Genomic DNA, 16,662 nt, shown 5'->3' with positions numbered 1-16,662 from the left:
CTAAATGTAACAAATTTGATAATAAGTTAGTTATTTTTTTATTATTTTAAAAGAAATATTTATAGTTGGTTGGTATAACTGCTTTTTATAATTAAAGTAAAAGTAAAACGATGCACTTGAGTTATAGTAAAAGTTAAATATTAATCGTATTGTTCAAATATATTTTAATATTAATATAAATTAATAAAGGTAAATTGTATTATAAAATAATATACAAATAAAATAATGTAATATAATAGGGATGGATATTCAAATTATAATAAGATCAAAAATTATATATATTTTTTTATATTTTGAAAAAAATTAAACCTCAATTTTAAGTCAAATATTCATGATGATTTGTTAATTATAATAATTAATGAATTATCATAAACATTAATACTTGTTATATGCTTTTTAATAATATGACAATTAAATATTTGGTTTTAATATAATATAAATATATTAATAATTCTAGCTTTTTATTAATAATTTTCTAGGTAGAGTGGTGAAATGATAACAAAATGTTGTACGTTTTATTTATTTATTTTTTGCTTGTTTTATGTCATTAATGAGCTGAATGAACGAAAATACAGACAAAGGCAAACGGCAGAAAGATAAACCCCCTCATACTGTATACACGTGAACCAAGTATCATTACAGATTAAATCCACGCGTGTCTGAAGACAGATGTCACCTGTTTCTCCAACGCCATAGTTTAACCGAAAGTGACATGAAAGCGTGAAGACACAGATCGCGTTTCTTGCATGTTATTTCAGTTTTAATCAGTGACGATCAAGTCGTCTTTGTTTGCGCCCGTCTCGTAGCTTTATATTAAACATTTTGTGGCTTCGCGCAGCATAGAACTTTTCATTTTGACGCTAGAATATATTTTACTGCCGCTCCTTTGGAATTATACGTGAACTTTGCTAGCAATTTATAAGCCAAACTGGTTCTGCACCAACTTTATTTCCATGAAGTTTTAAGTAAGTCAGAAACAAGTCAAAATACCGATTAGGAGATTGATTTTTTTTCGCAGTGCAGGCTTCTGTTGGCAGGTACGATTTCAAGCGAGCCACTAAACTCTGGAACAGCAGAAAAGAGATGGACGTGAAGCTTTTTATGGCTCTGGGGATCGGTGTGTGTGTGTGTGTGTGTGTGTGTGTGTGAGGGAGCCAGAGACCTCAGAACCTTTAGCTCAACGTTACCCAGCAGGGCATCTGCCGGTGGTTTTTTACAAACCGCTCCAACACCCACTCGCTCCTATGTGTGAGTGACAGAGGGATGATGAAGGGAAAGAGAAAGAGAGGAAATGAGGAGGCATGGGGACTGAAGGAGACAGCTGGTGGAGAGATAGAGAGGAGATAGAGTGAGGTGTGCTTTGTGTGTGCGCCGAGCGCCTGACTCACCGTTCTTGGAGGGAGAACTGGCTGACACACAGACAAACTCACAGCTATGTTACGTGGGTCAGGTTTTGCCTGCATTGCGGGGACCAAATGTCTTCACGAGAATGAAACAAAAGCTTCAAATATCTGCCTAGCAAAACGGCTTAATAAGCATGCCAAAAACTTACAGTCATTTCAGATTTATTTATTTATTGTTTTTTTGGTTTTCTTTGTGGTGAACTACAGAGCTAAAAACGACTAAGATAAATGCACAAATAAAGACATTTCATTTTTATGAAAAAGAAAATCCACTAACGTCACAATAATTATGTATTTTTAAAAAATCTAATTTTAGTTTTACATTTTTGTCAATCCTAATCTTTTCTTATTTTCACGTTGAAATTAGATTGCGAAACGCATCTTTTTGTTTTTACGTTATAAAAAATGTAAAGACTTTGAAACCCAGATTTTTATTGCATGTATTCGTATTTATTTTCGTTCGTTTGCTGATTTGTTCGTTTGTTTATCGAAATTGTGAATTACAGAGAGAAAAAAAAGGAAAAAGTTTTTACCAAGAAAAAAAATTTGTCAGAAAAAAAAAACTGAAAAAAAATATTTATAAAAATGACAAAAAGCTCCAGATTTTTATTGCAATTTCATTCTGTTTATGTTTGTTTATTTGTTTAACTGTTTATTGTTTTTTTGTTTGTTGATTTTTTAATATGTAATTGTTACTTGTAATTATTGAAATGCAGAGAGAAATTATATATATATATATATATTTTTTTTTTTACAAATGACAAAAATAATAAAACAAAATGTAATTCATTGAATAAACCCCAGTGTTTATTCATTTTATTATTATTATTTTATATATTATCTTATTATTATTATTATTATTACTATTACTACATTTCCCACTGATCTAAGTAATTTCTTTTATTTATTTGAATTTCACTTTTACTATTACCGTATGTTAAAAAGATCTCGTAACTTTCGGGTGTTGTGGTGTTTTCCCGTATATGTGACAATAGATTGCGTGCTTTATGCCTGTTTTTTTGTCTGTAATCCCTCACGGCTTCTCCCTCATGTTTTCTGTCTTCCTCTGAGGGAAAATATAATGTCATGACAAAAGCACAAAGAGGATAAATATTGCACAAACAAACATGAGAAGCAAAGAAACGTCTGTTCCTCTGTCCCTTTGAAACCTCCCATCCCTCCACTAAAAGAACTGCATTATTAAACTCTCCGTCTTTGTCAAGTAAGCCCCTCTCTCTCTCTTTAAAAATTTTTTTTTTTTTAAATCCATGCCAGCTTGACGTTGGCGCATATGGCCGACTCCGGTAACACTCCCCACCGGTTCTGTAAATACAAAGCAATCCATTAGTTCAGGGGGACATTCTTCTCCTGGTAAAATAGAGAAATGATTTGATAAGCTCTTTGTGTTTTTATTGTTATTCTGTTCTTTAATGAGAGTAATCGACTGAAGCACAAAGGCTCAGAATTATCTTCTCCATCAAATATCCTGTCGCGGAGATGCTTTCGGAATAAAAATGCTGCGAGGGAAGCTCTCTCTCTCTCGCTCTCTTTATATCTTTCTCTGAAAAGGAAGCTGTAGGGAGTCGCGTCTCCTTTCATATTCCAGCTCTTACCTCTTAGAAGATTGGCAGCATGTATTATCCATCGGATTGGCTCAGATGCTTCACACGCGCTCCGTTCATAAAGGAAACCCAATTACAGTGGGTCCTCAGGGGTTAAACGCCCCGGGCTCGGGGGTCCTTCCTCTTAAACAAGACGTTTCTGCAGGCTACTTGTTAATTCTTCATGTGATAGGTGTACAGCGAGGGGCGTGAACCGGCTGAACACCTCAACTGTGTCTTCGCACCAGGATGGGAGTCTGGAGAAGAAGTCTTTTCTCATCGAGCTAGAACGGAGCCCTATACCCCTATCAAATTTTAATGAGAATATCTTCAGAAGCTCTAGTGAGACGGTCCCACAGGGAGGAGCGTAACATTGTGTGTACAAAGAGATTCAAAACAACTGCTGCTTGGGTCTTCCGATAAAACTCCTCCATGTTTATTTAAGCGCTCTGATTATGTCTGCTTCATTGGGTTCATGTATTCCAAGGCGTTACTCATCTTGTCTAATGAGGTGGAGCTAATTAGTCTTTAGCTGTTGAGCGTCTTGCCTTACTGTGCAGCGCAGACCTCGGTTTTCGCACGATCAGAGTTGCGTTCGTATTTGCTCTTATGTTTTAATATATATGACATCGTCGTATGTTATTGCGCATGTACTTTTTTATTTAACAAAATAATAATAAACAGCTAATATTTGCTGAGCATATATATATATATATATATATATATATATATATATATATATATATATATATATATATATATATATATATATATATTTTTTTTTTTACATTTGTAATGCAACATTTTGAAATTGAGATTTTTTTAAATGTGTGTTAAAATTATATATTATTATTATATATATAAAATTATATATATATATATATAAATCTGTTTAACATTTAATTTATAAATTCATATAAATATATATAGTTTTATTTGTAAAAAAAAAATTAAATTGGGTAAGAAAAGTAAAAACAGAAAAAAAAAAGTTATAGTTTTCATCTAAACTCAACAGTATTTGCTTTCTAAATGCTCTTGTTTTTCTAAAGACTTTTTGTTTCTCTGAAGTGCAGCATCCAATAAAATAGGTTGAGAACAACAATTCACATCGACTTTAAAGGTAATACTTTCCTCTGAATTGCCGCTTTTATTGGGGAAGCTCTGAGAATCTGCTCTCGGTAAGAAAAGGTGCGCGTTTGAACTTCTTGTTCAAAAAAAGTGGCAGACTTTGTTTGAGAACGGGACCAGGCTTTCATGCGCACACTCTCGTTTGCATGGAGGCCCTTCTACGGTCCTCGGCTCCCCGGTGAGAACCAGCAGTGGGTGTGAATCTGTTCATTAGTGTGAGGATGGAGGGGGAGGATGAAGGGAAGGGGGAAAAAAAATGAGAGCAGGGCAGATGAAGGAGATAGCAGGGGTGGGAACAGCCGGGACGTTAAGGGACCGAGTGGATAGATGACTTACCGTTTGAAGAATCGTCCCTGATGAAATTGACTCGAGGATTCCGCTGTGGACCCATAACTATTCCCGTCTGTGCTCATGGGATTGGATAATCTGTTTTACTTGGCACTTTGACTCGGGAAGTGTTCGGCCTGTTCTGGTAGTAAATTATACACCCCGATCCTAATGATCTCAAAAGAAACTGCACCCTAATGCGATATTTAGCACTACATCGCTTGCTCACTGATGTGAATGGGTGCCGTCAGAATGAGAGTCTGAACGACTGATAAAAACATCACAAGTAATCCACGCTAAAAAAGTGTGTGCGATTCATTTTCATCTTCAAATACGACCATAATATGAATAATATTGCTTTCTCCGGTGAACACGTTGTCTTATCTGAATCAGGAGAGAAATATGCACAGATCAAGCTCCGTTTATAACCATTGTAGGAGTGAAAGAACAACGGAGAATGGACTTTGTCGGTGGTAGAAGCAATATTATGAATTATGAACCTGATAGTTTAATGCTAAAAGGCCTTGAGGATGGATTCGTTTTCCATAAGCACACAGCTTTTCAAAACAGACACTAGTTGATGAACTGGAGCTCGCTTGTGGTTTATTCCGAGGTGTTTGAGCTCTCGTTCTGACGGCACCCATTCACTCCAGAGGATCCGTCGACGGCGCGCAGTAAAGGACAGTGCCACATTTCTCAGAATCAGTGATGATGAAACAAACTCATTTACTGTACAGAGGAGAGCGGAATATTCCTTGAAACTGACCTTGAGCGCAACTCACCGCTGCAAACAAATGGAAATATACGAGGATCCCAAATGTCGAGGATGGAACAAATGAGATGGAGACTGTGTGTTGCGCCGTCGACTTGTGACATTCCGTGACAAATTAGTGGCAGGGCTGCAGGACAGCGGGAACCCTGGGGGTTTGCCCGCGAATACACAGTCAATCAATACTCGCTACTGCTTACTGACAGCACAAATGCCAGCCGTTCCTCTGAGGGAGATGAGTGCAGTGTGTGTTTGTGCTCAAGGAAGAAAATGAATAAATGTCATCAGCACTGCCTACGTCGATGTATTATTCAGCGCTGTTTGTGTTATTTTCGCCGCTCTTTGTTTTAGAGGGATGGGGGATTTAGTGTTAGGCAAGTGAAATCTTTTGAAAAAGTGTCTTAGTCGGAGGAGTGAAAAATATTCAGAAGCCTCGCAAGAAAAAAAATCTCGCATCAGACATTCGGCTTCTGATCGAAGGTTTCTGCAGAGGGTTCTCTTAAAGGGACAGTTCGCCCAAAAAAGATTGTTAGCATTTATAAACCCAAACTGACAATAACCCTATACGATAATGACCCTAAATTTAATAAATATAACCTGATTTTTGATATTTTATGTGTGATAGAAACAAATCTGACAGGTTAAACATTTTTAAATGTGTGTGTGTGTGTATATATATATATATACACACACACACACACACACACACACACATATATATATGTATATACACATACACATTTTTTTAACCCTCCATGGACAGCAAAGTAACTGTGAATCATGTTCAAGGACCACAAAAGTAGTAAGGACATTGTTAAAATAGTCCATGCGACGTCTGTGATTTAACTGTAATGTTAAAAAAAGCTACAAGAAGCTCTCGGATCTAATTAAAAAAACTGTTAGTTTGTAATCTGAAGATGAATGAATGTCTTACAGGTTTAGAATGACATGATGGTGAGTAATTAATAACAGAATTGTTTTTGAACTTAGAATTTTTGGTGAACTGTCCCTTTAAATCGATCAAACATTATGTTACAGACATTTATAATAATTGTAAAATAATCCTAATTCATGGTGTTAATGTAAGCAAACTACATTCTGAAAGGGAATATATCACGGTTTCCAAAAACGTTGTATTTTTCCAGCATTGATTAACTAATAAGTACAGCATATTAGAGTGATTTCTGCAGGATAATGTGACATTGACAACTAAAAAGTCAGCTTTGCCATCACACGAATAAAATTTCGCATTTCTCTTCAATATTTTATAATGTTGTTTTTGCTGTGTTTTTGACAAAATGTACTATTTGTGGTGTTTTTAGACTACTCTTTTGGTTGTTTAATGCCGTGTTTTGTTCGTTTAGAACAGCGTAGGTGAGCAAGTTATGTCTTATGTTTTCTTTTTTTGAGGAAACTATCCCTTTAAATATTTCTCAGCCCTGCCGTACCAACATGCAACACTTGCAATCCTAATTCACAAGCTCCTTAGGGCGGTTTCTCATATTCTGTGCTCTTTCACAAAGACTCTCAAGGCTACATCATTTTTTTTTTTCCACTCTCTCTCTCTCTCTCTCTCTCTCTCTCTGTCTCACACCCACAAGCACGCAGTATTCATCGGGTTTCGTTTTATATTCTCTACTCAGCCTTGCCTTAACTTCAGCATTTGGCATTGAATAATATACACGATATAATCAGATGGGTGAGGTGAAACGCATTTGGTGACCTAAGGTTAAAGTCACAAAACCATTTCTCCCCCAGTATGCCATTGTGGTTGAAGTTGTCATTGAAGCGACCGGATCTGAGGGACGCTCAGCGTCGCTTTCTATGAGAGCGTAATTCAAGGACAAAGTCTGAAAGTTGAATAGATTGTGAAGAGCGTCATTATCAACAGCTGTTGGATACGCTCCTTTCAAGACGCCCCTGGCAGAAGCTCTATGTGTCTCCTTTTCTTTGTGTCTGGTGTGAGGACAGACATCAAATATAGATTTGCATCCATTTAGGATTTCGAAAAGGTTATGCAAACAAGATAATACAGTCTAGCATAACTCAACATTGCAGTATGCGCTCTGAGAAGCCTCCTGGGGTCACCACAGCTGAGTTTATTTTATCAGCAGCACGGTAAAAACACTGTGAAATATTTGCAATTTCAAATATTTTTGAATCTGTTTTAATACATTTCATAATGCCATTCATTCCTGCCATTTAAAACTGAATTTTCAGTGTGACGTGATCCTTCAGAAATCATTGTAACATGCTAATTCGGTGTTCGACATACATCTATAATTACGGTTCATGTTTAACACAGTTGTGTTGTGCAGAATGTTTAAGATTTTTTGATGAATAGAAAATCTAAAATATCTGTTTGAAGTGGAAATCTCTTAATGATGTAAACACACACACACACTTAGTAAAGATACTGTGTGTTTGTGTTAAAGTATAAGTAATCTGACATTTTTTATATGCAAGTCTCAAGTCGGTAAATATTGTTAGCATGAAATAAATGCAATTTACTTGATATAAACACACACACACACACACACACATTCTTTAAATATCTTTCTGGCTTCGAATGCCATATTAAATAGTATTTCGTACTATTTTCACAGTGTTTTTTGCGTGGTACAGTTGTGCTCCCCTAGACCGACACTCTTCTGTTTCCAGGCACTTCCCAAGTTTTTTCATGCGCGTCTCCACCTTGTCTCTTCAGACATCGACGAGTGCTCCGATGGATTTGTGGAGTGTGACAGTCGAGCCACTTGCGTCAACCTACCTGGCTGGTATCACTGCGAGTGTCGCGATGGCTACCATGACAACGGAATGTTCTCAGCCAATGGAGAGTCGTGTGAAGGTAACTTGTTTTGAACGGAAGTCAGTGGAGAGAGATGTCTTGTGCACTTGTGATGTAGTCAACTAGATCGTGCTAACCAGCTCAGCCTTGACTCCTTGGATTTAACAACTGACTTAATTCATACCTCGCCGTCGACAATTAAGAGACAGCGCTTCCCTGGTTTATACCACAATCCGTGTATCACGGTGAGGACTTCCCTGGTCTGCCGGGCTTGAGAAAAAGACGCTAAATGAAAAGATCTGAGACAGCAATGCTTTAAATATTTCGATTTTTGTCCAAAACTTGATGAAATCTGTCTGCATTCAAGTGGCGATAAACACGAACACATAAAGATAGAGAATAAAATAGTTTTGTTACATGTCGATGTATAATATGTTCACATATGCATAGCGGAAAATATTCGGAAGGCCGTCAAAAATTTGGTGAAAATCAATAAAAATCGCTGGTGGCAGCTGACAACTTTTTTTGAAAAAACGTTAATTGGTGTGTTCTTTGTTTCTGGTTGGTAGACATCGATGAATGTGAGATGGGGCGGCACAGCTGTGCTAACGACACCGTGTGCTTTAACGTGGACGGAGGTTATGACTGCCGCTGTCCTCACGGTAGGAACTGCACCGGCGACTGCGCGCATGACGGTAAAGTCAAACACAACGGACAGATCTGGGTGCTGGATGACGACAGGTGCTCGGTCTGCTCCTGTCAGGTGAGCCGAAGGGGCTGATGGGAATTGTAGTTGAGAAGTTGTCGTTTTTTTTTTACTGAAACTCTCGTCTTTCTTCCCTGTTTCAGTCGGGGTTGGTGATGTGTCGACGGATGGTGTGTGATTGTGAGAATCCCACGGTGGATGTGTTGTGCTGCCCTGAATGCGACCCTCGTCTGAGTTCTCAGTGTTTGCATCAGAACGGTCTTCTGGCGTACAGTAACGGAGAGACCTGGGTGGAGAACTGCCAGCAGTGCCAGTGCATGGTGAGTGGAAGCATTTTATGCCAGTTTGTTGTGGTAATGCGTTATGATTGCCAGTATATATTTTTAAACTGGTATGTGGTGTATGGTCGACATTAGAAGGAAAAGAACATTTGTAAACGTGTATGTATATAATATTTTTGGTAAAAAAAAGAATTATTTGTACATTAATTAAAACTTAATTATTTAACATGAAGTAAATGTAACATTTTTGATTATTTTATATGTAATATTTCATTTAATAATATTTATTAAGTATATATTAAACATTCTTAAATATTTTTATCTATTTTTTTGTTCTTTGTTCTACGTTTTTAAAATCTAAATCTAAACATAATTAAATCTAAATCTAATCTAAAAATAAATTAAAATAAACTTTTGTGCATGATTATTATTTGTGATAATATATTAAATAAATTAGTTAATATAATGATAATAACAATATCTATTAGTAGTAGTAAAAAATATTTTGAAACCTATTTAGAAACTATTTTTTGTATTTTGAAGTTTTGGAAATTATTTTAAATAAAAAATGAATGAATGAATGAAATGCAAGCACTTTAACTAATGGCCACCCACATTAACATATTGACTTCTCCTCAGTATTCAGGACTGAAATCAGCTCATCGGCTGGCTCTCTCAGCCCGAGAGCAAGAGTGAAAATGGTCTCGTAACTGAACTTTTTTTGGTTCAAGCAACCTTGACTACCTTTATAACTGGACTCGAGGGAAAGAATATGATGCAAAAGTGTGAAATATGTCCCCTTTAGCAAACAGCATGCATTCACACGTGCCCAGTGCTCAGAATAATCTCCACTGTCATTCTGTTCCCTGCGTGTTAGATTGGGATTCAGAGAAACTGCTGGTCACAGTGGAACTTTCTGCAATATCTCAGTCAGGAAGCCTTGCGCCAAAACCACGAACAATGCAGTTTTCAGACCCTCTGGTGTTTTTCTCTCTCCCGTGTGCCGTGGCTCAGCGCTGAACTTTCATCCAGAAGCCATTTTTCTTTCCTCAACCTTTTTTTTTTTTTCATTCTGTGAAGAATTGAATTATAAAGTCCGTCCAACTCTATCTTCCTCTCTAGTGAAAATCCTTACTGCGGTATTTTCCGAGCTGACAATGGGTTCAAACAGGCCTCCTAAACTTGTCAGAGGGTCTCCATATGACATGCCGGGCTCACATTTCTTTGTCTGAGAGGTTTTCCTTTAGTTCCTCAGGGTTTGCTGAACTTGAGTTAAATACTTCTGGACAGTTGTGGATGGTTTAGCCGAAGAAAGGCTTGTTATTAATGGTAAAGCCAAGCTCTGGATTAATTGCTCAACAACCAACTTTCAAATGAAAGTCCTTTTTAATCCTAGACGAGCGTAATCTGTGCAATCTGTGTAACATGTTTAAACGGAGCCAGTTTCGCGCGGCCGTGTAGAAATTTCATTAGGTTTTCAGTACAGCTGCTTTTTGTTTGTCTCTTTTATGTTGTTCTCATGCCGTTATCGCATTCTCTTTCAGTCAGCTCTTTCTTTTAGTCGTTTTCAACCCCCCTTTGCTCTTCGAATCCCTCTTCTCATCAGTTTTTTTTTCTTGTTCCCTGTGAAGTAAAAAGAACACGGAACTTGAAAGACAGGAAGAGACACCGAAAAAGAGAGAATGGGGCAGGAAGAATGCTTTGTGTTTTTAAAAATACTAAAGTGCGAGGAGTGGAAGAACAAAGAGTGTTTCCGGAAAGGAAAACTCCAGGAGGGGAGAGAGAGAGAGAGACATTCGGAGAAATATCTGCATTCCTTTTGTAATCAAGGTCTACGGGATGTAATCGGGAAAAAAATGAAATGAAAACCCAAAAATGAATCATTTATTCACCCTCATGTGGTTTCGAACCCGTATCTTCTCTGAGACTCAAAAGGAAAAGATTTTAATAATGCACAGATGAACTGCAAAATAACATAAAGGCTTTGATCTGTTCAACAGATTCAGTGAATCGACAGATTCATCCACTTGGATTGATTCATTATTCATCAGCTTGATTCACTGCTCAATCCATGAACTCTAATAAAACTGCAGGCCATCTTGGAAGCATGCGTTTTGTTGCTGTCTTGGAAGATTGTTTTTTGAAAGAAATGAAAAGTTTTATCACAACGAATTGATCACAGGTGCTAGTAGAGATGTATAATGGTAAAAGGTATAGATTTCAAATGAATGTTACACACACATATAGCCTATGTGTCCTTATTAAGCAAACAATCCCCTCATACTGTCCCTGGAAACACACACACGAGAGTTTCTCCTCTGTCTGTGTTTGTTCAGACTGACCTTCACACACTTTTATGTTTGTCATTCCAAGTACGCCGTCACTTTATCCTTGCCCCTGTGGAAAGCATCCAAAAAGGATCAGAGCTTTGATATATTTTGACACATCACCTGCAGTCCAGCAGATGTTACACGAGGTTTTAAAGAACGCTGGCGGAAACGCCCCCCTGTGTGTGACTACATTAAACCGGCCGTGACCTAAGAGTGTCGCATCGATCCTTCATTACGCGGCTCTCTCCGGGTCAGTGAGCTCAACGCGCTATGCGTGATTTGCAGCATGTTAGAGCGGAAGCGTGCGATTTACGCGCCACGAGCGGAATTGCGAAAATATTGATTGTTTTCTGCATAGGATTGATGTGTGTCTCCGACCCGTGTGTTTCTCAGAGGGGTGAAGTGGACTGCTGGCCTATATCGTGCGCGCCGGTGGCTGACTGTGAGTTTACGGTGGTTCCCGAGGGCGAGTGCTGCCCGCGCTGCGTCACGGACCCCTGTCTGGCCGATACCGTGCGCAATGACATCACCAAGACCTGCGTGGACGAATACGGGATCACTCGCTTCAGCGGCTCCGCCTGGACCAAACACGGCACGGAGTGCTCCCTCTGCCAGTGCAAGGTACTTCACACTTAAGACGCTTGAGACCCGAGCCGGCCAGTACAGTTCAGTCGTTGCCATGGCAACTCAAACGTTTACATATGATATGAGGTGTAAATAACAAATTATTACTAATTTGTGTTTGCATTGCTCATTGTCTAACCGTTCGGAGAATTCAGAGAATCGCGGGAAACGCAACCGGAACCGTACCTGACAGCTCTTAGAACCGTTCGGCCCGTTCCACCCGTTCCACCCACAGACACACACGTTGCAAATTACTGAGACCAAGCGCTTTATTTATCATTGAGCGTTTAGACGTGTTAGATGTGCTTGTCAAGCTGGGTCCTTTCACATAAAAACAAAGGCAGCATCCACAGGCCCACTAAGGGTTTCATGGGCATCTGGCTAATTTATTTTTAAACATTTTAATAGCAATCCAGTCAAAGGCAAAGGCTTTTGGTGGTGCGCCCAGTCCCAGCTTTGATTTTATTGTTTCGGTGCGTATAAATATTGTTCATAAAACACTTACAGTGAGACCTAAAAATAGGAGAACCCACTGAATTTGACATGTAGAACATAATTCTAACCTTGAGAAAAAAATTCAAAAACTTTATAATGCTATGAGTTAGTATTAATAGGATCTTTTTCACAGACTGTGATGCCGTATTTCCATTGTTATTAGCATTATAAATTTTAGCAATTTTTTATTAAGTGAAAACTTTAATACACATCTATAACGCTATATATAAAACTAAACTAATTGTGGCATTTTTTTCTTACAATTAGCCTTTTTTAATCTCACAAGTTTAATTCTTGCCATTCTTTTTCGCAGAATTGCGGGGAAAAAAGTCAGAACTGTGAAAATGTGCTGCAAACTCACGATTTCAAAATTCTGACTTTGAATTGAAAAAAAGAAACATTCAGAACTGTGTGACATGGTCTCAGATTTCTGAGTGACTTTCTTGCAATTCTTATATTTTTTTTTTGTCAGAGCGAAAGCAAATTTTTTCTGCCACTGAATCAAAAAGCGCTAAAAAGGTCTTTGCGACTTTTTAGCTCACAGCGTGAAACTTTTATCTCAGCAGTTCTGATTTCATGTCTTAAAATTCAGATTTTTAATAAGCTCTGAACAGAACACGAGAAAGAGCTTGAAGTACGAGATAAAATCCCAAGTTAACAACTTTTCGCACAACTTTTTGTTTCCATTCTACTGGAGAAAATGGGCTTCTACACCTACGTCCGAGCATGCCGTGATTGGGACTTTTTATAAAATACAATATACTTGCTGACATATATTCATAAATAGCATGTAGTTTCATTAGCGGCCTCTCTAAACGATGCGCAAAATCATATATAGGTAACCAGCTAAGAAACACAGACACGGTGCACAGATGCTGTGAGATGAAAGGGACGCGGGAATAAAGAGCAGAGCTCAGGGACAGGAGAGGATTCATCTACTTATTGAAGCACCTTCTGTGGCTGGCCAAGGTCATCAGCATCATTCGAGCTGAGCGATGAATCATGAGAGGCTGTACTGATGCTTATTCAATGCGTTACACACATACAGTATAGAAGCGCCTGAGCGAGTGTCAAATTGGCTACTTTCCTTTTTTGACTAACGCTTCCTTCCCTTTCCCTCTCTCTCTCCCTCTCTCTCTCTTTCTCCACAGAACGGTCACATCTGTTGCTCTGTGGACCCTTTGTGCCTCTAGTCCTGTTCAAAGACAAAATGTCTGACTACTTTTCCTTTTCTCGGCCCGTCCTTTTGTCTGTTTTACTTTGCCCCCCGTTTGTCTCGGCTTTCTCTGTACAGTTTCATCTCCTTCGGAAGATCATTTTATACCGAATGTATTATAACATAAACAGTATACGGATAGCTCGGTCGTACTTAACAAAAGATGAAGCGACCAAACGTTTTAGCTTCGAACTGTGTTTCGGATTTGCTTGATAAGATGTTTATTTGTCGGAAATCATGATGCAATATTCAGATAAAGAGTCTCACTATCAAACCTGTGTTGAAGGTACAGGTTGACTCGTCAGTGATGGCAGTGTTTTGTGCTCGATGGGACGGACCGACTGCAGACATGGTCAAATCCTTTGTAAATGACCTTACAGTGTTTACTTCTTTCAGTATTAATGGTTGTTCCGCTCCCTTCCAGGGCAAATATGATCTAGATGTTGTGAATAGTTTCTTTAATGTGTTTGTTTCTCCCGTCTTTTGGATTCTGTCTTTACTTTGATGTTTTATGTTGCACCTCTTGTCGAATTGATGTTTTGTTTCCTTCAATGGCTCGGTGCACTATTGTGTCATGGTGAAATAAAAGGTTTCCAAAAATATGCAGATTCGTTGTTGTTCTTTTTTTTATTTATTTTACACGAAACGGCATAACAATCGAAATTAAACAGTTGCCATCTGTTTGTCAGAAAATCTGAAGCTTTTTTCTGAATCTGAATTTTTGTTGCCATTTGCTAAATATTACATTTACTTCTATCAGAAAATATGTAATTTATTATGTGTATATATAAATACAATCACATTAATATATATATATATCATCTGACAGCACAAATAAATAAATATTTCTAGATAAAATATATATATATATATATATATATATATATATATATATATATATATATATATATATATAAAAAAATTTATATATATATATATATATATATATATATATATATATATATATATATATATATGTATAAATATAAATAAATAAAATACGTTTCAAACTTTAGACTTTCACTACAGACACAAACATCATTTAGTTGCATTGCAGTTTGCCACCTATTTTACTTCCAAGTTGTTTCAGAGTGTTACTGTAGTTTGATTTATATTAGATTTTGATTAAAGATTAGAAGTTACAAAGGTTTTTCTTTGGAATAACCGGCACGGATGAATCTTTCACAATAAGGCTAGATAAGATTTAGATTTCATCTCGACTTCGGGAGGCCGCTGAGGGTGCGAAACAGACAATAAAACATCAGAATGAAGTTATTTTCTTTTCAACATCATTATTTTGTCCACTTGTTTCCATCCCGGCTGATCCGTTGTCATCTTCCATGTAACTTTTCTCTTTCGAGTGTTTGTTTAATAGAGCTTTCTGTCTCTGTTCATCAGTCTGGCGTCTGGGTTCTTCTCATGCAGGCTGAACTCGGGTTTATTTCAGTGCCTGTAATCCTGTGCAATTACGCCTGCTTTGAATAGTTGCTTGATGGTGGCTGCTTCTGTTTCCCCGGCCTCTGCAGCCTCTCTCATCTCTTTCACACGCACGATGCAGGAGATTATTACTGCAGTGTGATGCCTCTCATTTCCGTCATTTTACTGATCCCACAGATTAGGGACCATACTGCAGATCTGATGTCACTGTGCCAGCCCTCGCCATGTGCCAGCCTTTATCTGACCCGGTGCATGCGTGTGTGTGCGTGGACATACGGGTGTGGGTATATCTCTGCTTTCTCTTCATCTGATACGTGTCTAATGCAAGCAGCTATTTATAGAATCAGCTGGAATCCTGACGCTAAGTATTTTGGAAAATGCACTGCGATGTCACGTGCTAAACTTCATCTAAAACCATTTTAATGGCATTTACTCTTTATAATAATAATAATATATTTATTTGTTCATTATTAGTTCATTATTAGGCAAATATGGCTAAAATTGTGGAATAAAATGATGCAAACATGCTAAATTCCAAGTAAAACTATTTTAAGCGCTACTTTTTATGATTTTATTCACTTTAAAAGTTGGCAAATACTTAAAAATGAAGTATTTATTTATTAATTAATTTATTATTATTAATATTAAGATTAAATCAGTAGTTTTGTTGTCATCCTTTACAACCAAAATATAATAATATGAATATTTCTCATTATTATTATTATTATTATTATTATGATCAGTAGTAGTAGTAAATCAGAAATCTTAAAATGAAATAGCGAAGCTAAATATAATTCAGCTAAAACTAGTAGAAATCCTGTTTATTATGTTTTAATATTTGTATTCATTTTTTTTTATTCATATTATTTATTTGTCTCTGCAAGAGCGCTTTAAACAGAAAAAAAACATTCAGATGATTTTCACAAAAGCACATTTATTTATTTATTTATTTAAAATAATCAATCAGTCTTAATGGTTTTTTTTAAATTCTTCATGTCGGTGATGCAGCATAAAGTTTTCTGTTAACGGGTTGTTAAAATGCCGTTCGGTGTTATAATAAAAATGACAGTAAATTTAATTGTCAATTTTAATATAACAAAGACATAATTAGTTTTAATGCCCTAACATCTCATTACTATGACATAATTGAGTGCATGGAAAAATACTGTGTGTCCCCATACATATGAGCAAGCTACTTTTAAATTATTCTTTTTTTATTTAAAGTAGGAAAAAATTACAGATTGCACCTTTGACCTATAATCGCCATGCTGATTAAAATTTTTGTAGCCATGCTTATTATTCTTATCTTCTCTCTCTCTCTCACCAAGTGCTTGTTTTTTAATCTCCTGCCCTTTTCAGCACAGTGTGTAATCTTGCTGAAGTGGTGAATCGGGTCCCTGCCAAAACTAACTGGCAATGTCTCTTTCCCCGTTCCGTTGGACACTTTGGCTCTATATTTGTCTGCCGGCTAATGGAGAGCCAAGAGTCTGACTAGTGCTTCTTCATGCCTGTGAAGAGCAGAGAGGAGGAAGAGAGGAGTGTGGGGGGGGGGCTTGG

The 16,662-nt window shown here is 37.2% G+C and overlaps 1 protein-coding gene across 1 annotated transcript in view; it reads left to right on the top strand.

The window, feature by feature from the left end:
* nell2b (neural EGFL like 2b) overlaps positions 1-14,270 on the top strand; it is a 38,045-nt gene extending 23,775 nt beyond the window's left edge. The window contains exons 16-20 of the mRNA XM_043237904.1: positions 7,936-8,076; positions 8,586-8,779; positions 8,866-9,042; positions 11,727-11,954; positions 13,604-14,270. Coding sequence (XP_043093839.1) covers positions 7,936-8,076; positions 8,586-8,779; positions 8,866-9,042; positions 11,727-11,954; positions 13,604-13,645 — 782 coding nt within the window. The 3' untranslated portion in view covers positions 13,646-14,270. The remainder of the gene's footprint in view (positions 1-7,935; positions 8,077-8,585; positions 8,780-8,865; positions 9,043-11,726; positions 11,955-13,603) is intronic.
* Positions 14,271-16,662: the final 2,392 nt, after the last annotated feature.

This window comes from Puntigrus tetrazona, chromosome 4 (genome assembly GCF_018831695.1).
Source record: "Puntigrus tetrazona isolate hp1 chromosome 4, ASM1883169v1, whole genome shotgun sequence".
In the NCBI taxonomy this organism is placed as follows: Eukaryota; Metazoa; Chordata; class Actinopteri; order Cypriniformes; family Cyprinidae; genus Puntigrus; species Puntigrus tetrazona.
This window is presented reverse-complemented; position numbering and strand designations above follow the sequence as displayed.